Source organism: Chenopodium album, chromosome 10 (genome assembly GCF_948465745.1).
Source record: "Chenopodium album chromosome 10, dcCheAlbu1.1, whole genome shotgun sequence".
NCBI classification, from domain to species: Eukaryota; Viridiplantae; Streptophyta; class Magnoliopsida; order Caryophyllales; family Amaranthaceae; genus Chenopodium; species Chenopodium album.
Window position 1 is genome coordinate 57,610,977 of NC_137843.1, and position 26,582 is coordinate 57,637,558.

General features: G+C 33.9%; 6 protein-coding genes across 17 annotated transcripts in view; 5 read left to right on the top strand and 1 right to left on the bottom strand.

The window, feature by feature from the left end:
- LOC145562669 (pyridoxal reductase, chloroplastic-like) overlaps positions 1–26,582 on the top strand; it is a 39,232-nt gene that overhangs the window by 10,993 nt on the left and 1,657 nt on the right. For all 3 annotated transcript variants that reach the window (XR_014094429.1, XM_081623034.1, XM_081623035.1), the window contains exons 3-7: positions 23,839–23,932; positions 24,167–24,290; positions 24,480–24,581; positions 24,813–24,964; positions 25,056–25,149. Coding sequence is in view for 2 of the 3 variants with exons in the window: in XM_081623034.1 (XP_081479160.1) it covers positions 23,839–23,932; positions 24,167–24,290; positions 24,480–24,581; positions 24,813–24,964; positions 25,056–25,149 (566 nt within the window). In the remaining variant the exon portion in view is untranslated. The remainder of the gene's footprint in view (positions 1–23,838; positions 23,933–24,166; positions 24,291–24,479; positions 24,582–24,812; positions 24,965–25,055; positions 25,150–26,582) is intronic.
- On the top strand, positions 334–4,049 carry LOC145564282 (autophagy-related protein 101-like). The gene is made up of 7 exons (XM_081624602.1): positions 334–637; positions 736–772; positions 1,450–1,535; positions 1,792–1,887; positions 2,580–2,739; positions 2,821–2,983; positions 3,540–4,049. The coding sequence occupies exons 1-7, from the start codon at positions 605–607 to the stop codon at positions 3,613–3,615; spliced, it is 651 nt and encodes a 216-aa protein (XP_081480728.1). The 5' UTR covers positions 334–604; the 3' UTR covers positions 3,616–4,049.
- On the top strand, positions 4,815–6,398 carry LOC145564283 (methylesterase 10-like). Its single transcript, XM_081624603.1, has 3 exons — positions 4,815–5,379; positions 5,636–5,773; positions 5,958–6,398. The coding sequence occupies exons 1-3, from the start codon at positions 5,011–5,013 to the stop codon at positions 6,234–6,236; spliced, it is 786 nt and encodes a 261-aa protein (XP_081480729.1). The 5' UTR covers positions 4,815–5,010; the 3' UTR covers positions 6,237–6,398.
- On the top strand, positions 7,001–10,538 carry LOC145562667 (salicylic acid-binding protein 2-like). Its single transcript, XM_081623027.1, has 3 exons — positions 7,001–7,661; positions 7,752–7,885; positions 8,978–10,538. The coding sequence occupies exons 1-3, from the start codon at positions 7,494–7,496 to the stop codon at positions 8,988–8,990; spliced, it is 315 nt and encodes a 104-aa protein (XP_081479153.1). The 5' UTR covers positions 7,001–7,493; the 3' UTR covers positions 8,991–10,538.
- LOC145562666 (salicylic acid-binding protein 2-like) lies at positions 10,726–13,164 on the top strand. Its single transcript, XM_081623025.1, has 3 exons — positions 10,726–11,273; positions 12,357–12,494; positions 12,757–13,164. The coding sequence occupies exons 1-3, from the start codon at positions 10,899–10,901 to the stop codon at positions 13,033–13,035; spliced, it is 792 nt and encodes a 263-aa protein (XP_081479151.1). The 5' UTR covers positions 10,726–10,898; the 3' UTR covers positions 13,036–13,164.
- On the bottom strand, positions 14,878–21,359 carry LOC145562668 (uncharacterized). 10 transcript variants are annotated; one of them, XR_014094427.1, is made up of 13 exons: positions 21,083–21,359; positions 20,889–21,011; positions 20,372–20,458; positions 19,726–20,283; positions 18,992–19,471; positions 18,536–18,597; positions 18,323–18,428; positions 18,080–18,159; positions 17,499–17,816; positions 16,778–17,159; positions 16,657–16,682; positions 16,457–16,516; positions 14,878–15,746 (listed from the first exon to the last, which is right to left on the bottom strand). XR_014094427.1 is itself a non-coding variant. In XM_081623028.1 (10 exons), exons 3-10 carry the CDS (start codon positions 20,417–20,419, stop codon positions 17,120–17,122), a joined length of 1,692 nt encoding a protein of 563 aa, XP_081479154.1. In that variant the 5' UTR covers positions 20,420–20,458; positions 20,889–21,011; positions 21,083–21,359; the 3' UTR covers positions 16,525–17,119. The 10 variants fall into 10 exon arrangements, 5 of the variants coding, with proteins under 5 accessions (XP_081479154.1, XP_081479156.1, XP_081479157.1 ...); XR_014094426.1 differs by lacking the exon at positions 16,657–16,682; XR_014094428.1 differs by lacking the exons at positions 16,457–16,516; positions 16,657–16,682 and having other exon boundaries at positions 16,799–17,159.

The window sequence follows — 26,582 nt, forward strand, 5'->3', positions numbered from 1 at the left end:
ATCAGGGATTACTCAAAAGGTAACTCGATCAGGGGTTACTTGAGGGGTTACTCTAAAGGTAACTACGTCAGGGGTTATTTGAAGGGTTCGGCCTGGTGTTACTTCATCAGGAATTACTTGAGGAAATACTCCGTTATGAGTAACTCGGGTCAAACCAGAGACCAAAGCCCGGCTCGACAAAATTAACCCCAACCACACAAAAAAATCCTCTTGTATAATACGATGTATAATCACATCAAATACTTTCCTAAAAAAAATCAAATACTCCGTATTATATCCTAATATTTGCGTAAAGTGTTTGAGAAGGCATACAACATAATTAATTGTATTATCTTAATTATCTTAATATCTCTAATATGAATCTTTGATTGACCATCAACTTACTTTACCAGGTTAACAAACTGGTAAACTTCCCATCATCACTTGTTCTCCTTTGTCAACAATCTTTTACAAATTGCAATTGCTTTGCCCTCTTTACCTCTTTACCTCTCTTCCCTCTCCCAAACCAATCTAAATTGCTCTACAATCGAACAATAGGAGAATTACAGTTCAATTTTCGAATACCTCATTTCAATCGGATTTCAATTCCAATTTCTAGGTCCAAATGAATTGCGAAGTTTGCCAACTCAAAGAATTGGTTTGCATCCTTAATTTTACTCTATGTTTTCTGATTACTCTTTCAATCGTCGATTGTACTAGTATTTGATTTTTTTTTTTTTCACAATTTTGTTGCAGGAAGTAGAGCATTTCGAAATTAGAGAAGTTTTGCGATGTAAGATTACCCCTTTTTTCTCTGTAATTGGCTTTTGTTACGATATTTATGGTTTGCAGATGATGATATTAATCTGTAATTGCAATCAATTAGCAAATTGTCAAGTAATTTTGGATTAGATAGGTTTTGATTTTCTACGGTTGTTAATTTCATAGCTTTTTTGCTGAATTGTAGTTAAAGTATACGAAGTAGTATACTCCAATCCTTATTTGTTGGATTATTCTTGTTGAAATTTGATTTGCCCTAGTTATCTCAATGTCCTAAAATCCGAACTTGACTGCTCTTGTAATTCCAACACTTCAATTGACTTTGTTTTTGAGCACCTCGGAAAAAATTAAAGAAATTGGCAGTGGATTTTCGAATATTGACTAAGGTTACGATGTTGATTGTCACTTTTAATGTGCATTGTACACCTTGACACAACTAGTCTGAGTAGAGTATCTTGAAATTTAGTTGGTATATTGCTATTTCTAATAAGTTTACTCGAAGATGATCAGAAATGTGGATTTTATTTGGTCATCTTTTTTTTCAATGAACTTTTATACTAGTGTAATGGTAATTGGTTCAAGGTAATTCAAATTATATCGTGAAAACTTGGAATGTGTTTTACCATCTCGTGAGTCGATTTCTTTTTCATACCAACTTATGGCCTAATCATTCATTGAAATTATATGCAGGTATACTACATACAGTTATGTTCCATAGGGCTCTAGGCCTTGTGCGGCCTAAAGATGTCGATTTGGAACTTTTTGACATTACATACGTGAGTGGTCTCAAGTATTAAGTATTAGTATATGATAGATAGAAAGTAGATGTGTTTAGCTGTAGATTCCATATCTTCTGTGGCAGCCACTCTTCAATACTTACTATGCTGTTATATTTAGTTTAGTTGTTTTCTTTGGAAAAAGTTGCTGCAAATTCATCCATTGAAATCTTTTGGACACATGAATACAACATGTTTACTTCAAAGTTCTCTAATGTTACCCAAGCAGTTGAATCACATAATTATATTTTTGTAGGTCCAATGTGGAGATGTGGAACTGGAAAAGAAGATAGATGAGAAGATTGATCAGTTCATTTCTTGGGTAGAGAAGCACCCTAATAAAAAAAGTCAGGTGAGGTTTATGCGCTGACTTCTTATGAATGTAATCTTTAACTTTCACTTTATATTTGTCTACAATTTTAGTGTATGAATCTTGTGTGCTATCTTTGTGCATTGAAGATCTTACTTTGGTCTTTTTATTGTATCAATATAATATCTGGGTCACTTCTATGTGCTTTTCACAATACAATACTACCTGCCCTCCTCGTACGTTAAGCCATTCCTTTTTATGGTTTTTTTTTTTCCCGCATTTGGCTATTTTATTTTATCCTCCTGGTTAAATGTTGGACTCAAATTTTAGGAATGAGTTTACTTTGTATCTAAAGTATATTGATTTGGTGGTAGTTGAAGTAAATAGTAGAGTTCCTTGAAAAGAAATCATTGTTTATAATCTTTTGCCTTTATCTGGAAAGTTATCACATTACTAGTTTAAATCACAAAATTCATACAGACAACTGTTCCATGGGTGGCTTAGGGGGTGGTGGTGGGGGGAGGAGTACAGCCAGCACATCTTAGTGAGCATGCCATTACTCCTTAGTATATGTGGCTTTGTCAATGTTGTTGATATAGTATGTCATAGGTAATCTTACCTCCTCGGTATATGTGGCTGTGTCAATGCTGTTGATATGGTGTGTCTTAGGTCTCCTTTCCATACTACACAATTCCCAAGGTCTTAGCTTTTTTGGTTTAATTGGTGTTGTACAGATATGTTTGTCTTTCTACGAAGTAAAGAGCAACAAGGCGATATGGTTCTCAAACAAAGTTGAACGTCTGTATTGGGAACAATGGTACATCAATCTGAATGTTGCTCAACATCACAAACCAACCTCTAGCAAAACTCACCACTCCAAAGTTATAGACTCTGGTTAGTTTGTTAGCATGCTTGGATGATTGTGTTTGCTCCTAGAGATATCCCCTGTTTTTAACCTGTTATGAATGATTTTAGAGGGTGCATCCGAGGAGAGAAGTGCTCGTAGGGCTGCAATTGAAGTGTCACTTCGGGAGGTTCTCTTTCAAATAATAAAATTTGTAAATGAGAAAAAGGATCATATTCCTCCCATTCCAAGTCGTGAAGGAATCTCATTTCCCTATGAGATTACCATCCCAAGGTGTGGCATCTATACCCTTTGTGGTTACTCTCATGTTTTCGTGTTCAATCTCTCAATGAGAGCCCACTTGGTGTTTTCTGCTCTTGAGGATTTGTTTAAACACTAAGCTAGCTGTTTTTCTATTCCTTGCTTTTTATGTTCTTATTTTTTTTGGATTCCTGCATTAACTTTATAATGTGAAGTAGTACGTTGTGAATATGGTTCGAAGCTGATTACGGTTTTTCTCCAGAAGAGCTTAAATGTGTTCATATTTATTTTTTTTCTACCAAACTTGTCTTTGGATGCTAGTGTGAAAACTGGAATTGATTGGATGAGTTGTATTCTTGTATACAATTAAACATGAATTTAAATCTAACACTTTCATGCATATCCATGTTTGACACAATCACCCAAGTCTGAAAAACATAATTCTTAACTAGTTAACTGTATGCATAGAGCAGTACAGTAAATCTCATCATCTCTGTATTCAGCTCTTTCCGATTCTTGTTATTCATGTTCACAGGTCACCATATATCATGACTAATAGACTGTACTAATGTAATTCTATTTCATTCAGCTCATCAGACACTACGTTTGGGATGGATATGATCAAAAGGATGCTTCAAACAGGCCATCCAACCATGCTTAGCTGACAATTCAATGGTAAATCAGTTCATCAGAAAGATTTTAATCTGGTCAATCTGGAACAGGATCGTTAAAGGTGACCGGGATTCATGTCTTAAGTGCTCTACATCTGTAAATAGTGCCTTCTTGTTTTCCCCTCTTCATATCTCACGTTTGAGTAATTCCCTACTCTTCTCTGTACTACAATCCTGCGAAGGTTAAAGTTTCGGCAACTTGCTTGTTCATATCTAATCTTTATGCATATAAATATATAATGTCTTGTCCCTACTCTTTTTATTGTTAACAAAATTTATTTTTCTTATAAACCTGTATCAAAATCTTCCTTTCTCCTTTTCTTCACCTCATGAGAAGTTTGTCATTGCTCGAATCTTGGCAATGTACTGTAATAATTTGATTTTGATAAGACAATTTAGGACTTTAGGGTAGGATAGTTTCATATTAACATGGGTATTGTTTAGTTGACACGGGAAATGAGTTCCCATAGGATATTTATGTCATGGGAAGTAATCCCTTACCCATTTCCTAGAAATTGACTTAAGTTTGTTTGGTTGATAACATTTGAACTTAAATTTTCTAGGAATTGATTTTCCTTGTTTTATTTGTTAGCTTGATATTTTTATTTAATTTACTCGTAATAAAATTGGGGAGAAAGAATGAGACTAAATTATTAGTGTGAAAGAAAAATGCAAGTATGCGGTATGCCCCACAATAATCATGGAAAATGTGACCAAGGTGGGGGGCTTGGTAACCGTAAGTAATTTCTTATGTTTCATGGGTATTGAAACTTTTATTGGAATATTCATTTACCCTAATTTGTTGATTTTGAGTCACCAAACAATCCATAGGGACAACGAAGTAGTTAAAGCTTTCCTGTCGGTTTTGTGACTCTAAACACCAAATATTCTTTTTCTAGTAATAGAATTCTCCCTATCTTTTACCTCTAATCAAACAACACCTATGATTATGTTAAAGTATGTTATGTTGTAAGAATCGCACCAAATTATCTTCTTTCTGATCTCACCAGAAGTTATTGTGAAGTGGTTACATTCCGAAGTTGGCTTATATAGTGATATAAGACTGATAACTGATAATGGCCAGCCAAACAAAGAAGGGTTGGTCAACACACGCTCTCTTTCACATTATTGCTTTGTCTTATTTCTGTAGAGTCGTTGACTAGTTAATACTGTTATTTTCCGCGTTTATTTCTGTAGCTTTCTACGGCGTATTCAAATAATAACCATCCTCATCATCTGAGAAAGTTGAGTATAAATTGGTATTTTCCATTCCAAAAACTGCAAAAACTAAGAAAACAAAAAGTTACCTATTTAAGTAATTTATAATCAGCCATATATATTCTTATAAAACAAAATCAATCAAGCTAATCAAAAAGGGGATAAAGAAAAATGAAGCACTTTGTACTAGTGCATGGGACCTGCCATGGAGCCTGGTGCTGGTACAAGCTAATCCCTCTATTAAGGCAAGCGGGCCATCAGGTTACAGCCGTTGACCTTGGTGGATGTGGTGTCCATGCTCGGCCGCTAAGTGAGATTGTAACCATTGATGACTACGTGGAGCCTTTGATGGATGTCATGAGGTCCATTGATCCACAGGACGATGGTGGTGATAAGAAGGTTGTGCTTGTGGGACATAGCTTTGGTGGAATCGCAATCTCTATGGCTATGGAGAAATTCCCAGAGAAGATCCTTGTTGGTGTTTTTCTGTCTGCTTATATGCCTAATTGCTCCTCTCCTCCACTTACTCTCGTTCAAGAGGTACGCTTTCAATATTCTTCACTATGTATCTAAATATGGTGCTCATTTGCAGGTGTATGGCAATTATACTACAGTATAGCTGCCAGCCTAAAGTTCAAGTTACTGAAGGAAACTATCTCTGTGTTACCTTCTTACACTGCTCGTCATGCCTAAAGTTCAAGTTACTGAAGGAAACTAACTCTTTATTTGGAGTCAAAATTTGATACAAATATACGATCCTACTGTGCTCGTACTAATCTGTTTTATCATTCAACAGACGTTCAAGAGAACACCTTTGGAGGGGTTTTTGGACACGACATTCAGGTTTGATAATGGTCCAGAAAAAGCAGCCACTCATCTAGTTTTTGGTCCTAAGATTTTGAGCACTAAACTCTACCAAAATTGCCAGCCTGAGGTAAATAATCCCACGAACTTGAAGTAATAGCCAAGTGCCATACATATACTATCGTACTTATATGTGTTTTCTATTATTTCGAAGTATCAAACTATGGTACCCTGGATCCATTTTAATTCTTACCTCATCGTGTCTAAAATATGTATGACGTTTATGGCTAATTGTAAGGTTAAAATGAATGCAGGATATAGAATTGGCCAAAAAAATGGTTAAGCTAGATGGTACATTCAGTGAGGACTTAGCAAAGGATTCATTATTTTCGGAAGAAAGATTTGGAAGAGTGAAACGAGTATTTGTTATTTCTGAAGAAGATGAACTAATGAAGACGGATTTTCAAAACTGGATAATTAAAAATAGTCCACCACATCAAGTGAAATCCATACCAAAAGCTGATCATATGGTAATGTTGTCAAAACCTCAAGAACTATGCCTTTGTTTGCTAGAGATCGCTGATATATATTGAGCAACAACTTCACATTTCAAGTACATAGTTCGATTATATCCCAGCCCTGCACCCATAGGGTTTTCAAGCAATTATAATTTACATTTATGTGATTATTTATTAATGATTGTAATTGTGGGTTGATCTATTAGAAATAAAAGGCATGTTTAAGCTGTTATGCAATCTTGGAGTAAAAGTCTTAATGAAAGAGCAGATTTTGATTAAGAACAAGCAGTGATTATCAAACTGCACATGTCGGGTGTTTAACATGCTCATACAGTCGAGAAAAGCCTATTGGCGTACCTTGGATTCTAGGAACAATCGAGTTTACTCCGTATGATGTCTTAACACCAGCCGCGATAGACTTTAGACCATACTGCCAGCCAAGAAAGGTCTTTGGTTGTATGATAAACTTAATAAACGTTGTTGTTGTTTAAGATGCTTTCACACGCGTTAAAATCGCATTTGTGGACTAGCTATAGCCTGTAGGGTTAATCAACTGTTCAGCGTATTCAATTCATATTACTATATCAAATCCTTTATCCCCCGATTAAATTTAAAAAAATATGCAAACAAAAAATAGTAAAATATAAACATAAACGATTTGTCAATTTAAGCTAATGAAATTGACTCTTTCTTTGGTCATTCATGTACAATTTGCCAATTTGCCAAGATGGTTTGATTAAGATGTGTATGAACTAACGTTCTACCTGCGACTTGAAAGGAACGTTATGTTGTGTGGACTTGTGCGGCTTGATTTTAAAGGCCAAAATTGGTGGAACCCTTGTGTTTCCTCATACAGTAATATTTTATGTGGACACAACAAAATCAGAAATCGAAATATGTATTAATCAATCTATCAAACGTTAAACTTAGGGTCTGTTCTCATTGACTGAACTCAGCTGAACTGAACTGAGCTGAACTGAACTGAAATGAATATTTTATAAGAGAAGGAAATTAGCAGCGGAGCTGAACTGAACTGAAAATAAAATTATGAGAACAGGCCCTTAGTATCAAGGATTTATTAGTGGAAATAGATTTTAGAAAATGTTTATTTCAGTGTTGTTATTAATGGAGGCTAAAAATGAGGAGAAACAACACTTCGTTTTAGTCCATGGGTGTTGTCAGGGAGCATGGTGCTGGTACAAGCTCATACCCCTGCTTGAAAATGCAGGGCACAGGGTGACTGCACTAGATATGGCAACTTCTGGTGCAAACACGAAATGAATTGAAGACGTTCACACCTTTGAGGAGTACGACAAGCCTTTGTTAGAGTTTATGGCATCGTTGTCTGTCGATGAGAAGGTCATTCTTGTTGGGCATAGCCTTGGAGGAATGAACATTGCCTTTGCTATGGAAAGTTTTTCTCAAAAGATATCAGCTGCTGTTTTTTTAGCTGCTGTTTTACCAGACACTATACACCAACCATCTTATGTTTTAAATAAGGTAATTAGTTGATTTTAAGTGTTGTTGTACTTATTAATTGAGTAGATGATAATGTACTTTGGATTGAAATTGTTGATTGTGTGCTTTAAGTTTGCTGAATTGATCCCTGAAGAAGCCATGTATGACACAAAGTTTTGGACATATGGTTCACCAGAAGAGCCCTTGCAGCAACTCTGTTTGGACCCCGATTTGTGCAGTTCCTCGCTTCCCTATCTCCTATCGAGGTATGAACATTTTTTTTTTTTTTTTTTACCTCTGTCCGGATTTAGTAGTCACATATACTGAGTAATACTCAATGTATGTTCCTATTTTTTTTTTATAATCAATATAAGAAAAAAGTACAAAAATCTAATTTAATTATGTGGTCACATCATAGTATCTTACTAGGTGATAAACAATTAATGTAAAAATCTGATTTCTAATACTTCTTACTTTTTTTTTTAATTTAGCAATCAAGCTGGTTGAACTATACAAATAAATTAAAAAATTAATTATATGGCTTTAGCTAACAGACAATTATGACCGAATAATTTTTTTTATTACTTTGTATTTTATTTTATTTTATTTTATTTGGAAAAGTCTTCTCTCGATCTCAAGACTATATATGTTTTGAAGAATTTGTTGTGCAGATGTTTAGTGTCTTAGTGATGGTGTTTGGTAGAGCACAACTGGTAGTTGAAACAGTACTTGAAGACTTGAAGTAGTTATAGGAATAAAAAAAAAAGTATTAAAAAATTAAGTGACATTTCCGAACCCCAAGAGCTAGTTTTGCGATGAGTAAAACCAAAAGGACTCAAAGATTGCGAGGAGTTTTTAATGATCTCTTGTTAACATTACCCATAATAACGTATTACTCGTGGTATAACACTATTCTTTTTATAACGTAGGGCTTGTTAACATTTAATGAGCTGAGCTGAGCTGAATTAAACTGAACTGAACTAAAATTAATATTTTATGAGAGAGGGAACTAATAGAGGGAACTAATTGAAGCTAAACTGAACTGAACTGAACTGAAATTAAGTAAATGTGAACAGGTCCGCTGGTCCGTAGTGTAACAATGCTATGTAAAACTCATGGTCATATAGATAAGCAATTTTAAGTTATATAGTTATGGATTTATGAGCTAGCAATGATTATGTTTGCGTGTACTTTTTAATAATATCTTGTTGATAATATTTATAATTTACCTATAACTTGTAGACTTGTAGTATAACACTCTTCCTTTTATAAACATAATGTTCAACCGAATATTTCTATGATCACATTTCTATAATTAATATCTATAATTGCGTACTCTTAAGTTTATATAATTGCAGGATTATGAATTAGCATTGTCAAAGCAAAAACCATCGTCATTGTTTCTTCCGGATTTAACAAAAGAAAAGAAATTCTCGAACAATGGATTTGAAAGTGTTAGGCGAATTTATGTGATAAGCAAGGAAGATGAAATATTATCACAAGGAAGTAAGCCACAGCTACTATGTGACTGCCTTCTTGATATCGCTATACAGTAATTCACTTTAAGATATATATTCGGAAAATAATGGTATATTCTTGATATTAGCTTTGATGTATAAAATGAAATAAAGTTTTTTCTACCACCTTTTTATAATTTTTTTTTTTTTTTTTTTGAAAGACCACTGCGGGAAACTTAATTTATTAAATCAAGGTCCGCCAAAGTTTGTAAGCTTTGAGCAAAAGAGTTCGATAATTGAATTGCTATTGTTATTGTTAAAATATATAACTTTTTTATTTATAAATTGCCACAACTAAACACATTTAGTCCATCAATTCGATAATTGAATTGTAAGCAAAAACAAAAACAATTTTATTTTGATGGTAAATTGTGTCAAAATTGAACAAAAAACTTCTTTTTTTTTTTTTTTTTTTACCACCTTAACAAATTTTGTTATATTTTATAACCATTTAACAACCTTCGTCCATGTATCTATTAAGTGGTAGCAAAATTGAAATCAAAATAATTTAAGGTGGTAAAAATTCATTTTACAAAAATTATGGTATTGAAATTCAAAACTCTATATGTTAAAGGTGGTAAAATTAAAAAAATCTTCATATGGCATATGCTTAATTATGATTTATGAAGTTTCACTTTCATGAGCAATAACTATCATTCTAAGATACTTCGTAACAATAACTAATGGAAAATGATTTATTTGACGATAAATGATTAGTGGGTAGATACCTACTTCGTGGATAATCATCTTTTTATACCAAGCAACGTCTTACCAATTAGTTTAATTTAGAAATATCGTCAATAAAATCTATGTGGGCCGGCCATTGTTAAATGTTGACACATCATTAGATTAGATGAATTAAATATAGTATTAAGCTATCATCTGGACCCCCCCCCATAATAATCAATTTTAATACTCTGTTAAATTTGTCAGTCTAGTCAAATTGGAGGATCGTGCAAAAGACACACGGAGTAATGGAGTATTTTAGTTTTGTCATGTTCGCATTTTAAACTTTTTTAAAGGTGTGTTAGTTAATATTATTCATTTGTACTTATTTATTTTATCTAAAAAGATGTAAAACTAGAAATGGATGAAATAAGTAGAAATGGAACCTTAAATGCATTTACTTGAATTTATCTAAAATTATTAGACCTTATTGTATACAAGTAGTAATTAGACGAGCTAATGAGAATTGATCTAACTCCTAAAACTAGGAGAAAAGCTGTAACCATTTAAGCTATCCCTTTGTTACTGATTAGGATCGAAAGGATGTGAGGCGACTTACTGTGCCACTGTACCAAGAGTTCTACCTCGTGCATTTATATTCTTTTGTTGTACTCGTATGTATTTATGATCTAACTTGCGGCAATAAAGTGTCTCTCTTTTTTCCCTTCAATTCTTTTCGCATTAAAACAAACCACTAATAATTATGCTTAGTTGTAGGGGCTATATATCAATCTATCATTGATTAAATGCAAATCGTTATTTATTTAGTTAGTTCGAAATTATTTCTTGATTGTGACTTTGGGAGAGTACATTTATTTATTTCAAACATGTACTTAACTAATTTTGATATCTGTAATACTGATGTTGTACGCTTGTCTAATATAAAAATGTGACAAATATCGATCTTCGGTCCAATTTTTTTGCCTACATAAAGTACTCTGTGCATTTCCATATTCCATACGTAACTAAAAGCATACACCTTTGTTGTTATTAGTAAGAGTCAAAACACACACACAAAAAATTAGATCGAGTGAGAATGGGAGACGAATCCTCTTGCAAGAAACATTTTGTACTAGTTCATGGAGCAACACTAGGAGCATGGTGTTGGTACAAGGTTAAGCCCCTACTTGAGGCCGCCGGTCATCGCGTTACTCCCCTAGACATGGCGGCCTCGGGGATTAACCATAAAAAGATCCATGAAATCAAAGGTATGCGCGATTATACCGAGCCATTGATAGCGTTTTTGACATCTCTTCCTAAGGATGAAAAGGTTGTTCTTGTTGGGCATAGTCTTGGTGGGATAAACTTGGCTTTGGCTATGGAAATGTTACCTCACAAGATTGAAATTGCTATTTTTCTCGCGGCTTTTATGCCTGACTATGTCAACACTCCTTCTTTCATCTTTGATCAGGTAATTTTCCATCCTTTTAATTATTTCGTGACAAATCAATTACAATTTTTACTAAATTCTGTTTGAATTATCCTATATATATATATATATATATATATATATATATATATATATATATATATATATATACTCGTTCAAAAAAAAATTTATATATATGCTCGTTTTCATTTTTATTTTTTCACAGGATCAAGGGTAATGGAGGGAGTGTAATTTTCTTAAAAGTTACAAAGTATATGTTTTTTATATGACAAAAGGTTTTTAAAAAAATGAAACTTTGGATATAAAGGTCAATTTATATATGAGAAAAATAAAAAGGTAATGATAATATGATGATTTAGGGCACTGTTAGGGTATTCTACATGAGAAAAGTAGGGTACACTATGATTAAAAAGTAAAACAAAAGCACAAAAATTAAAAATAAACACGATATTTTGAGACACCCAAAATAAAATACAGATACTATATTATACTTTAAAAGACGGAAAAAATAAATAACAATAAAAAACAGAGAAACTATTATGGTCACAACTATTTTAGAATTGATGGAGTAGCTAAGTTTTTTTATCGCCTTGGATCGGATTTAATGAAAATACTTCGATGATAAGATGTTGGTCCATAGTTAAAAATATTTTGTCCTTTTGCCAAGTCCAATCATAAACATTCGAGACAATTCTCTTAATTTATCATGTGAGTTTGTTCAATTCTATTTTTTAAACATGAGGTACATGTGAGTTTGTTCATCTCGGAGAATAATCAAAAGCATGTAGTGATTTCCCTATTTAATGAAAGGAACCAAAAACTAAAAGATTTAAGTTGCACTGATTTCCTTATTGCTAAGTTTTTAATTTGATTATTTGTTGTTTTATGTGCAATTCTGAATGTCCCAAGAAAACAGGTTCAAAGGGCAAACGACATAGCAAGAAGATGTCGTTTTACTATTTCTAATTATTAGTTGTTTGTTTGTAGTTGCTTTTGCTATTGTTAGAAAAATTAAATAAAGAAAGAAAGAAAAAAAAAAAAAGGAATTTTGTTGAAGTTTGATTAATGGAGAACTAACTTTTGGTGTTTTATGGCATTGTGAAGTTTGTTGCACAATTGCCTGATGAAAATTATTGGTTGGACACGGAATTCAAGAACACTGGTGATCCAAAGGAGACCCTCACGACAATGTCATTTAGTCCACAATTCATCGCAAAGCTTTCTCATCTGTCTTCAATTGAGGTAATCCTAACTCAACCTAAATTAGAATTTTTTATCTTGTGAATATGGGATTTACACTTTTAAAAAGACACCAATGTATAGCAATTATCGCATTAGATGATCTAATCAAATATTTTTGACATGGTCGCATTATAATTAACTATTTACCTTTATTTCTTTTGGCTAATTAACCATCTAAACATCATACCATTTTTCCTAAAATTATGTTTGAAGCGTTACTATTTACTAATGCACTTGATTTTATTTGGTGGACTATTATAAGGACTACGAGCTTACTATGATGTTGAAAAGGACATCGTCGCTGTTCCTTCATGATGCATGGAAGCCAGAGGCGAAGCTTTCAAAGGAAAGATATGGATCAGTAAGGACTGCTTATGTAATATGCAACGAAGACAAAGGAATATTAGCACCTTTTCAAAGGTGGATGATTGAGAATCATGGGGTGAAAGAGGTGAAGGAGCTTAAAGGCTCGGATCATATGCCAATGTTCTGCATGCCAAAACAGCTCTGTGACTGTCTTCAGGAGATAGCCCTGAAATAATGCTCACAAATGATTTCCAAGACTCATATTTTTCATTTGTTCATTTGCTTTGTAAAATAAGCTACCATCGACATTTGGTATGAATTCATGTTGAATGTTTATCTATTATCATAAACTATTATTTCTTTATCATGTTGGCTACAAAATAAGTTCAAATATTGATACAAATATAACAATCAATAACTAAAAACTACAAAAAGTGGAGTATATTTTTAAAATATACAATTATGTTGAAATGATTCTAACAAAATCTACCAGTAAACTAGAACAATAAAAAACAGATGAAGTGCGAAATATCTCATTGTCGGCGGTGCAAGCCTACACGAGTCTCGAATCATACTTCAGCGGCTTATGCTCACACTCACAATCTCACAGAAGTCCCATTCCTATACTCCCACTTATCTCAATAGAGTCCCTACAATATATTGAGCATATGACTCAAAATTAATTTGGATTGAACCTTACGTAGCCACATACGGATCCTCAATATTTGCAGGATGGACCATAATCAGATTCACAGGCTGGACCCATCTTCATATTTAAATGGGTAGATGTTATGTTAAATTTGGGCCCACTTCAAACTAAAAAGGAAAGGATTCATCTGTTTATCTTTATTATTGCTGTTTCTTTGTTAATTGTTATTAGCCTCGCCGCCTTGCTGTCAAACTCCAAGAGTCCTAGTAAACATTAATAACACTCCTATATTGCCAGATCGAAGATATGTCCCTAGATTTTATATTACAATGAAAATTGACAAGTCGGTAATGAAGACAAATTTTCCAACTAAAAAACAAAACAATAAAAAAAAACCTAGGTTCCGTAGAAGGTAGTGCAACTAGTGCTTATATGGTATAAAAATTATATCATTCCTCTCCCTCCACAAACTATGCCACAGTACAATATACTTTCACCGAAAATCATTCGACAACGAAATAATACGAGCAAAAAGACTATCTTCATCTCAAACTACTATAAAGTCGTCCTATATTACTTATGGAATACTTCATTTGTCAAAACTACTTTCTATAATGACGCATTTCTCACTAACTACTCCGTAGTTTCTAATTTCTACTAAGTCAATTAACATGATTTTTTAATCTGCTGCGAAAACACAAACAACTTTCCACTTTCCTCTTATTAAAAAATAACAAATAAAAAATTATTTAAAAAAAAAAAAAAACTTTCCACTTTCCAGCCCAAGTAACCTTTGTAAAGACTTTCGTGGTCGTGGGAGTTAAAGACATAATCTCACTGATCTATACAAAAACCCTGAGCAACTGGACTATGAGTCTAAGACAACACACACAAAAAAAAAAAAAAAAAAAGGAAAAAAAAAATAAAAATAAAAAAAGGAAAAAAATAATAATTTTACGACCAAACAAAACCTAACTATGAACATCATGACTAAGGGTCTGTTCTCATACGTTTATTTTCAGTTCAGCTCATAATTTCCTTCTCTTATAAAATATTCATTTTAGTTCAGTTCAGTTCAGCTCAGTTAAGTTGAGTGCAGTCTATGAGTTTAGGCCCTAATAACAGAAATTACAGAAAATACATAACATAGATCTAAATGAAGACCCTGAAACCTTGAGACAAATGACCTACAAGTCTGCCACACCATGTTCACAGAATTACAGGCAAGTGCAAGTTTCGTACCAGCAATTAAGATGCAAAGATTATGCTAGACATTTCAAGTACCAGTTTTTTGGTGATTTCAAGTGCAGAGTCCATGGTTGCAACAGCTAGTAGCATTAAAGAATAGAGGCTTTTTATGTGGCCTTTAAACAGCCACCACTGGCCACTAAAAGAGTGGAAGAGCAGGAAAAATTGACGATTTAGGCAGACAGCCAAGAAACTTCCAAGAGATGGACTGATAATAGCCGTATAATTTCAAGTATTGACATACAAAATATAAGAAAACTCGATCATTAACACATCGAGAATTGAAGAATACTGATATTTTTTTTTTTTTTTGTACAAACAGTGATAAAGCTCAAGACAAATGGTGTCGAACATAACTAGCTTCAAAAGTGTTCTAGTTCATGGCTGCAAAAGTATTGCACCTTCAGAAGAAAAATGGAGGCTACAAAACAGGGAAGACAATTATTCTAGTTCAAGGCATGGGGTATGGTGCTGGTACAAGCTCAAAGCCTTGATAAACAAAGCAGAACATAGGGTAACAGCCCTACAAATGGGCCACACAGCCTCTGGCGGCAACATAACGCCAATGAAAGAGGTTCACACCTTCAACATATCAAGAGTATAATAACTTGATTAATAAGCCTTTGGTATCCATGGCATGATTGTCCAATGGTAAGAAGGTAGTTCTGGTTGGGCACAGCAAAGGAGGAATGGATGCTGCAGAGCTACCGTTCCCATGGCAAAAGCCCCGAAAAAGTGTTCAGTTGGAGTTTTACTTACTGCCTTTGTGCCAGATATCATACACCACCATCCTTTGTTTAGGAGAAGGATTTAAAATAGTGCATCATAGTGGATATAGAAATAATATTTTTTTTTAAAAGCTAGAAGGATTTCTTAGTTCTTGCTTACATACTTCAATATTGCTGAGTCGGATCCTGAAGAATTCTAGTTTGACACACAATTCTAGACATACCAACATGGCGACATACGACTCCCCAGATGAGTCCTTGGCATCAGTGCAGGCTGGGGTTCAATTTATGCACACCCTTCCTTTCCTGATTCTATCAATCCTACATCAAAACCAATTGCAAATTAGAACCCTGTATAAGGTAATTCCATAATGAATTTGATGAAAACTGTAACAAACTTGATCCTAATTCCTACAGCATAACAATGCATTAGATTTTTTTAAGAAGTTGAATGTAACAAATATTTTAAAAAGTTACAAAGAAATGCCAATAAACTTAATAGGACTACTTAACAAATCATATCTTACTTCTTCATAGGAACTTTAAATACTTAAATAATGCACAGATTCTGGCTACATGAAAACTAAAACCAGCAAACACTATTCAAAGTACGTCTTATCACATCAACTACACTATTGGTAACATTGTCGTAACTTTACTGGCCTAATTTAATAAATTTAACATCTGTGGAATTTACCACAACAGACTCCTGAGGATAGCTAACATGCACTCTTTTGCGGGGTCACTCCAAAATCAAAGACTCTGCCGGAACCCCACTTTCCAAACCGGAATAATTTATACTTAAACAATTAACAAATGACTTGATTCTGGATATGAAACAGTTGTCCACCTCTTGTAAATGGATGTTAACATATAACTTGACTTGCACTATTTATCCACAACAGGTTAACAAGGGTTAAGAAACATGGCAAATTATTCTAGATGAAGACATTACATCACTTCATAAGGTTGATTGTCAAAATAATGCCAACATCAATAAATTATAAACATGATAAGCATACAGAAGTCACCATGTAGTTGAATCCACAGTATAACATCAAGAATTCTCTAACGTGGCAAGGTGATAAGTCCTATAAAATACAAATTTTAAAATGTCAATACTATTGATCAACGTTTATATGAGGACATGCTAGCAGCAAAAGTTTCTCCTCCCATCCTAAAACGTGATGGAAATAGAGAGTAAATGACTTAAAGTTTCAAGAGACCCTACCTTTGTCACAATCAGCATGGTGCCTACTGTAACAAACAATGTCAATAAATATAATTTTGACAGGATGCTAAGGAAAAATATCTAAATAATGCATCTATTCCACTCAAAAAAACTAGCATACCATTATTACCACAGCACGCACCGAGAAGTTGAAATTTGAATACAGTCCTCCCACCTTCCAAAGCTTGAAAGGTCTAAAACTCTAAATTGCTTAAGCATGAATATACTTTTGTGCCATCACCTTTCAGGCATGAATTACAATGGATAGCAATCTTGAGCCAAACAGTAAGCGCAACGAAAGAGATGGCATGACAGCCAATTCCTCAAATATAAACTTATCCATCCAATTTTTCCAGGAACATCAAATTCTGCATGCAGCTTGACCATTTACAAATGAAGAAAGGGGTTGCACATCAATCGAACACAATGCCTTTCATTCACTCAGCCTTAATAGTCGTAAAGTCTAAACAAGTTGATCACAGAGCTCCTCGAACCTAGATAGCCTGCAAGTTAATAAATGTTGCTTAATCTACTAAACTAGTTAACCTGAATTCAACAAGATCTAGCCAAAGGTTATTTAGCACAGAAATTTTCAGGACAGTCACATTTCCAGGTCACGAAACCTAAGGGAACTCAAGATATAGCATTTTCTTTGAAAGACCAGCAAGTTTCCCCCTTTAGGGCCTTAAGAGTTGCAAATTGATTATACTTTATCAAAATTATTTTAGTGAACTAAACTAAACAGTAAAACCTCCCTTTTAAATCATATATAAAAGGGGGACAAAGAGGAGCAATTTAAGAGCTCCAGAAAGAGTATAGTGGAATTGTGCTAGCACTAATACCGTCTCATTAGAACTTCTGGATTATATGGAAACAACTTCCTCCTATGAAGCTTTCTCAGGGCACTTTTGAGAGAAAGCAAGCATCCTTTAGCATCCTCAAATTGTAGGCTTTCACTCCTCCCCAGATTGCACTCTAACTGGTTTTGCTCAAAGGCGAGCCTACTTTCCAATGGAGTATCTATCTGCCCAACAGAAGAGTCATCGGGAGATGCCCTTCTTTTCTTGCAGCCCCTTCGACAAATATTTTGGTAAACAAGACCTTCTCTAGCAGAATACTTCAAAAACAATACCCACGAATCACATACAATACGCAAGCACCTGAAATAAAATACTCAATTCACAAAGTAAGATATCAACTAATATCAGTTTTTATTCAAGCATGCGCCTGTTGAATTCCTACTTGTCACTCGGATATATCTCCAATCTTACATTCATACACATACATTAACAAATAGCAACCAAGGAAACATGAAATCAGGCTACAACTTGAACATACTCAATCTCGAATCACAAATAAATATAGTCATGATAAGTAGTTGGTACTCGAGAGTAGAAAAGACGTCAGCTAGCAAAACACTTGCCTTAAAAGATATTCAGCACACTTTCCACCCATATCTTTTGAAATAAGATAATCAAGAAGCAGTTGATGATCATATTGCAGCTGCACCAAAAAAAATTCTTTTGTTCATAACTCATGACAATAATGCTGCAGGAAAAATTAACAACTCTTTCTATCAAGATTGAAAATCCATATCTGAACATTACATGACATAATGAGCAAAATGTTATACTGATATTTCACGATTTGTTTAGAATATACTCACTTCTGCAAGGAATACATGAAACAGAAGCAAAGGATTAAAAAGGTTGGAGATGTGAAAAAGAATGTTCTCCTCAGTGACATGACAAGTCCTTCCCTCTTTGGAAAACCTGATGCAAATCAAGAATTCTTATACAATTAGTTCTGAAAACATTGTAAAAATCAGCTTGCTAACTAGAACCAACATAGTGATAAACTGAAATGTAATTAAACTTACAGTTTTTCAGCCCATGAAGGTATAGTAAACATCTGCAAGAGTACTTCAAATAGAATATCATCCTATGGTACACAAGAGAACAAAATATAAATGGCATAAGATTACAGCATTAGAAACCCTCTTCCTAGGCCCTAAAACCAAGAAATTGGGGGAATGGGGCCGGGGTATACAAGAGCAAGTAGTAACGTGTATCTAGACGACACATTGCTATCTCTACCAAGTTGGTGTGAATAACAATCTCTATTACTCACATACAAAGGCTCCAAAATTCCTTGTATGATAGCAGATGGACTTTGACACTAACGATTATTTAGAAAATGCTACAAAGAAAGCTAGAAAAAAATACATTGCATATGAAACAATAGTAGTTATACTAAACATGTAAAACCAACCATGAATCAAGACTCCATAATCACGTAATTTGACTTGAGAAGGCACCTTAAAAGAAGAACAAACCTCTTGCATGTAAAATTTGATGAAGGATGAAGCAAATTTGATGCACTTATCCAATTTTATCTCATTTTCGGTCACGATAGAAGGAAAGTGAACTTGAAGCCACTCATAGAGCTGAAGTAGCCCCTTCTTTTTGGCAAAGCATTCTTTGACTATGTTCGTATCAAATACGATAAATGAGCTTGGCCTTTCACAGGTACATTGGAAGTCATCTGTTTTTGGGAGGCTCATCAAGCTCAAAGAACATCTTAGGAAAAGAAAAATAGCTCTCCTTTGTAGATGGTACGAAGACAGATGACATAATTCCTGGTCATCAAGAGACAACAAAAAAGGAGAGCCTTCCAAAGTATCACTCTGACCACATGCAAACTGAGAGATGGAACTTGTGAGTAAATCCTGATAGTGTTCATGAAGGAGTTGCAACCACAGAATGAGAATCGAACAACCTAGTTGCATACTCAAGCTGAGTTTTACCATCAACATCTGTTCAATACAAGAAATAATTTACGTTAATGATAAAGCTAGAATGAGGAAAAAAAAATGTATCATTTAAAGGAACAAGCAAAATATACAAAGGCCCTTGTAATTTTGTAATATTCTCTTTTCTTGTTTCCTTGAAAATAAGTCACTTATCACAAAACATTAAGCATTTTATTGTGATGCTCAATGGGAAACTAATAAGGAACATTAACAAAGGCTTGGCAGTAAAAAGAAAAAAGATAAATACAAATCCATACCAAAATTTTGTGCCGGAAATATGGAAAGATATGGCTCCATTCTTCAACATGACACCACACTAGCAATCTAGGAACAAGATCATTGATCTCATTGAGAATAGCAGATTTATAATGAGAATCAGCTCCATCAGTAGAGCCTATAAGATCAACTACCGAGCAGAGCAGCTGAACAAAATTTCCCATAAAGAGGATTTTTTCTGCTGCCTCTCCATAAGAACCCCCAACTTTGGTTTTGCTGTGGGTGCTGTCATGGTGGATTACATTTAGTAAATCCCAAGGAACATTCGTCAGACAATTACTCAAAGAATTGGAGAATAATTTCACGAGTTCATCATCATCTGTACCCTTCAAATGTTTTACAACCCCCCTTAAAATTCGTAAAATTTCAGCTACACCATTCCAAGTTGAGTTCTTCAAAACAAGTTTCATGTTTGATACAACAGACTTAGAGTTGTCAGCTTCAGTCGTCAAGGATTGTGGCAAATGTTGTACGATATTACTCATTGCAAGCTCAAAGCAAACACATAACAGGTGAATAAACCTGTCCCAGTTGTCTCCCTGTTACATACAGACTACCAACCAATAATTTTCAGAATAATCACATATAACTGATATGTTGCACAAAAATTGCATTAATGGACCATACGTAGGATAGAAGAAACTCAGAGAAGACCAGAAATATGTTGCCCACCATATGACGAACATATTGACTCCTGGCATTTAGTAATGAAACCTGTCAATTAAATTAATAAATTTACATTGTCAAGTCAAAATCATCAAATGAGGCCACGAGCTAGAACAATTCTAAACTCAAAAGCACATTCCTTGTTGGATAATAATACAAACTCCGTTCGGAAATTGTTGTCACATTATCCCAACCAATCAAAGATTTTTTACACGATTATGCAAAAATAATCTTTGTAATAGTTGTCGAACCAACCCTTTGTTCCTCATCCATCTCAAATGAGGAAATATAATGTATAATCCACCATGATCAACACTGAAATGTACTGTGTGCAATGATCTTAATATGTGGTTAATGTTGTTACTCACTTACTCCTACTATTACTTAATTGACCATTTGACCCAAATAAATATAACAAGTAAATACAATAACATGTTCAAAATTTCATAAACTCAAAAGAATTAGGGAAAAAAAATACCAAATTTGCAACTATCTTAGTTAGAATTTCGTCATCTCCACAACACGAATCGGAGCTCCGACTGTCACTACTGCTACTGTCTTCTTGTTGTTCATCAGTCCAGCGTCGAATTAGGTTAAAAATCTGAAAATTAGGGTTATAAATTAATCAAAGAAAATATTGAAAATGATGCGAGAATTTGTTGAAGACCTCACCTGAGAGAGAGAAATGAGAAGCTCCTTCTCTTTTTCCGTTGTTAATGAAATCAGCTCCAATTCCAGCAAAATTGATCAATGAATTAGTAGAAAGATTAAAGCTTGGTGATGAGATTATGAAGAAGATAAAAGAAAAGAGGAAACCCTAGAAATCGAAATTCATACGGTGAAAGGACGAGGAAGGAAGTTGTTGATGAGAGAGAAAAGGCGCGAAAAGTAGGAATCGCCACCATCTGACATTTTTCCGACGACTATTTTGTACTACAACGATACTTGGCTAAAATCTTGTCCCAGTTCGTTACTATTTTGTGACTGCGCTCTAATAGTTGCAAATACTCCCTCCGTCCCAAAAAGAACGACCCATTTGGCCAAAACTTTGTCCCAAAAAGAATGACCAATTTGCATTAAAACACCACCAATTTACAACAATATTTGTGCAAAATTAGTTTCCCCATATAAAAATTTCATTTTCCATGTTATTTTATTACTTTCTCTCTCTATTTTTTTTACAAACCTCATGTAAATTTATCTTTCCAATATACTTTTACTTCTTTTTACTCCCTCCGTTTTTTTATATGGGTGTTTTTTTTTAAATGCATCACTTCCTTATTTGGAAACTTTATACTATATTTTATCATTTCTCTCTCTTACTTTAAACCTCACTTAAATTATTTTATCATTTGTCTCTCCTCTATAGTCCCCACTTATATAATAAAAATATCTACTCTCCCTCACGTTTGCTTGAAAAGTAACGACACATATATATTATATAAAGTTGTGTCTTCAAACATGAAGACAACGACCTAATAAAAATATTAGACCTTAAATTTGTACTTTTACAATCTTAAGTGTTCATAATAAAACTAAACAACCTAATGTTGTTTAACCATGATGTCCTTGATTATATTTCTCAAGGATGTATAAATACCAACTACAACAATTACTATACTTGGAAGTTAGAACTACAAGCAACATGATGAACACCCGGTCAATAAGAACAAAAGATCCATTATATTGTTATCACCAGAAGAACAAAAGATCCCGTGTTATATAAAAATTCATACAAATAAGAAACAACTAACCTTAATTTTAAGGCCGAACGAACTAACATCAACAACTCACCCACTTCATCTTTTGTTAAAAAAATAAAAAAAAATAAAAAACCACTTCAATATTAGCTACTATCTTCCGCTTTAAGAAGCCCGGCCCGTCTTGTGTGTGGCTGGCACACACCGTGTGACCACTCATAAAATATTAAAGTAACCTCTATAACACTGACTAAGTAAACCGTAACATTGATCGAGTAACTCCTATAACACTGACGAAGTAACCCTTTTAACACTGAATATGTAACCCCTATTACACTAACGAAGTAACTCATATATTGGATGGCGGCCACACCGTATGGCTAACCACATATAAGACTTTGTGATTCCCACTTCAACTTTCTGAATTTCATATCTTCGTTAAACGCTAATTTAATATGAGTACGAGTAACCAAAATATACGACACTTGTAAGACTTTTTCACGAGGAGAATTCTTATGGTCTCTTCACTTCATCTTAATTTCAGTTCAGCTTTTTATTTCCTTCTCTTATAAAACATTCATTTATAACCGGATGGCTTTAATAGACTTGATCACATAGGTTGAGGTTAGTAGATTTCAACACTTAATCAAATGTTTTTAACTAGTAAGAAAGGTCTTCACGTCATCAACGAATAAAACAGTGTCACAGTCAGATATTGTACGTCTGTGCCATTGTTTTAAAGTGGCTACTTTTATGTCCGACTTAGTGTAAACACAAATTTTGAACATGATTTAACAGGAACCAAAAAAAAAAAAAAATGGAACTTGATCGATTTAACAGGAACCAAAAAAAAAAAAAAAAAAATTATGTTGTTAATATACTTATGAACATGATTTAACAGGAACCAAAAAAAAAAAAAAAAAAATTAAAAGGACTATTTTAGGAAGTAGGTTTCCAGGCCTGGGTTAATTGCAAGTGATACTTGCTTGTTGCAGTGCAAGGAATCTATTTAATCCTATAATTCTTGATTCTGTTGCAATTTCTAATATCTTTTTGCTATGTTTGTTGTTGCAGATGGTTCCTTGTGACGATTCATATTAGTTGACCCCAAATTATTTAGACAATTTGAATCATCATAGGCATTTTCTTAGAATTAGCATCTAGAGGCCTTTATGCCTTGAAAGATTTTATATATAATGATAATACTACTCAGTAGTTTATCCAGCTAGTGACAACCCTTAAGTTCTAACTTCACGATTAATAACCTTTGAGAAACTATAGAATTGTATGTGCTTTAGTGCCGCAAATTGTCTGGAATCAGAGAATTTATGTTATATGATTCTTCTGGGGGATATATCAGGTGTGTGTTTGATCTTTTAAAGCTATCTCTATGTATCTCAAATTCAATAGAACGAGGACATCTGACAATGAATGGTTAAGGACTTGTTATTTGTTTTTATGGGCTCACTGTTCACCATGTATTCTTGGTTCTTGTGGGTAGAGCATGTGTAGCTAACCTCATCTAGTGGGAAAATGGATAGTTTGGTTTGCCTATAAATTGGTACAGTTTTCAATATTTGACCATAATAATGTCTATGTTTTTTATTGCCTTTTTATGATAAATTTCAATAGGCTAAATTGTGAATGCCATAAAATAAAACAACATTTGACATGCTTTTTCTTTTTTCGTTCTTTCTTTTTTTTTTTTTTTTTTCCTTTCTCTTACAGGGAAGAAAGGAGTGCAGGATAATATTGTAATTGCAACAAAGTTTGCTGCATATCCATGGCGATTAACTCCAGGACAATTTGTGAATGCTTGCAAGTATGCCTCTTGTTCTCTAAGTTACCCCCCCCCCCCCCTCCTGGGCGGTTTAGTTTGAATGAATGGAAAATTATGGGTATCTGATTTCAATTTAATTAAAAATGAATCTGCATGAGCTTGAATATTTGAGATTATGTTGATAAAAATAACCTGCGTACACATGCTATTAAAGTGTTATGATCTTGAAATACTGGAACTGATAGTCTGATAGTGTTTGATAGTCTGATGTTTCAGGTCTTCTCTACATCGAATGGAACTTGAGCAGATTGGGATAGGGCAACTACATTGGTCAACTGCAAATTATGCTCCATTGCAAGAGATGGCTCTTTGGGATGGATTAGTAGCAATGTATGAGAAGGTTATGCTTCATGATGTGGAGCTCTTTCACTATGCCTCCCCCTTGCCCCTGACAGCTATCATTCCAAGAAGTTCAATTGTGCTGCATACTTTTTTAATTTCATTTTCATTTGTGAACTAACTCTTCTGAGTTATGATGGCATTATTAGCTATAATATGATATGGATTGTGGGATAATCTTTGACTGCAGGGGTTGGTTCAAGCAGTTGGTGTAAGCAATTATGGTCCTAAGCAACTTGAAAAGATTTATACATATCTCAATAATAGAGGAGTCCCTTTATGCTCTGCTCAGGTACACAGCTTATGACATGATCAGTTTTTTTTTTTTTTTTTTTTGGTGCATTTATTGAACAGAATTATCAGACTAGCAAAGGTTTTTTTAGGCGATTTCTTTTTGAGTGTGGAGATAGCTGCAATATTTGTTCATGTGAATTGGGGCAGGGGGTAAACAAGGTGCATTTTCATTGCCAATAATCATCTGGTCAAGCTCTGCTGATCTTTGCATTTTGCTTCATACTTGCAGGTGCAGTTTTCTTTGTTAAGCTTGGGAGATGAGCAGATGGAGGTCAAAAATATGTGTGATTGTTTGGGCATCCAGTTAATTGCATATAGTCCTTTAGGGCTTGGGATGCTTACTGGAAAATATACTCTTTCAAATTTGCCAAGTGGGCCCAGGTACATCTCAATTACCAGTTGATCTCTTTAATTTTGCCCGTGTGCATTGCGGTTCATGAGTTCATCTGATAAGATAATTTCAATAAAACAGGTCCCTGCTGTTCCGTCAAATCCTCCCAGGACTGAAACCTTTGCTGCGTTGTTTGAATGCAATAGCTAGTAGGCGTCAGAAAACACTGAGTCAAGTATGTTTAATTGACTCCTTTTGGCCACTGCTTGAATTGATTGTAGTGACTTGCTAATATGGTCAGTATATGTCACATTAAGTATGATATTTGATTTGCCTGAATATTTAGTTGCCTATTTTAAGTTGCTTAGATTGTATTGGCTTATTCAGAATCTTTGTTGTGGTTTAATATACCATGAAGCGAAAAACAGGGGAGTATGGTAACTGGTTTCTTCGAGTTAGCTCTTAGCTGTGGTTCCTTCCCTGCTTTCCTTCTGAGAGACCAGAGTTCAACTTTCATTTTCTGGAAGAGGGTTTAAGGGATGTGTTAATGTATTGGTAAATATATTTGTATATATTATTTAGTCAAACTGATTATATCCTTTGACTAAATAATATATACAAATATATTTAACAGGATGCCTTACCACTATCTGCCTATCTGATGCCTAGGCATGGGTATAGGCCTTCCTTAATATTAAAACAAAAGTAGACCTTGAAGCTACAGTAATTATGCTCTGATTATTAGCACATTAATTCAATAATATTTGGTTAAAGCATAATTGTATAAAAGAAAAGGTGACATTATGCCTGTGTTGGAGATTTTTTTTATTTTTATTTTTAATTTTTGATTATTATAAAATCAGTTTCAACTGGTTTCTTCCCTCCTCATCTCCGGATATGATGATTAGACATGTAAGCTTTTGGGAGAATTGGGCTAATTAATTACATTTTACTCTTGCTTTCTTAAAATTTGAGAATAGCAAGTGCTTTGCTAGCTGCCAATGTAGACATAAATTGAGATGATAATATTCTGTTAAATTTGTACTCCTTTGGTCCCATAGTAAACTTTCGCATAACACTTTGCTTAAACCCTAATTTTCCCTCTATGATCAACTAACCAATTTTAGAGATGACAAAAGTCCACTATAAAGTCCTGGGACAGAAGGAATAGAATCTGATGCTTTGTACGAGCTTGTGTTGTTGCAAGACAAGCTCTTGAAGCTGTCAAAAAAAAAAAAAAAAAAAAAAAAAAAAAAAAGACAAGCTCTTGAATACATTGATTTAGGCATCAATTTATCGAGGGAATAGTTTGACAGTTAGTAATCAGAATAATGCCATAGTAGCCTTTATTTTTTTCTCGAGGAAAATAGAACTAATTGAAGAGAGCAGTGAACATTGTACATTTTTGGTATGAAGTTTAGTTCTTTATATAAATTTATTTCAGAACATAATTAACTTGACATATGAATTGGTGGAGTTTGAAAAACATATTCAAAGTAAATCAAGTTTACTTATTCTTTTCTGACTGAGATGATAGAAGAACTAACTGAGATTGATGTTTGGGTATAATGTTTCCATCACATTGCATATGAAACTTTGAAAGGTATTAATAGTGTTTACGTGACTAGTTTCTTGTTTGCATATGTCTTTTTAATCATGCTCAGCTCC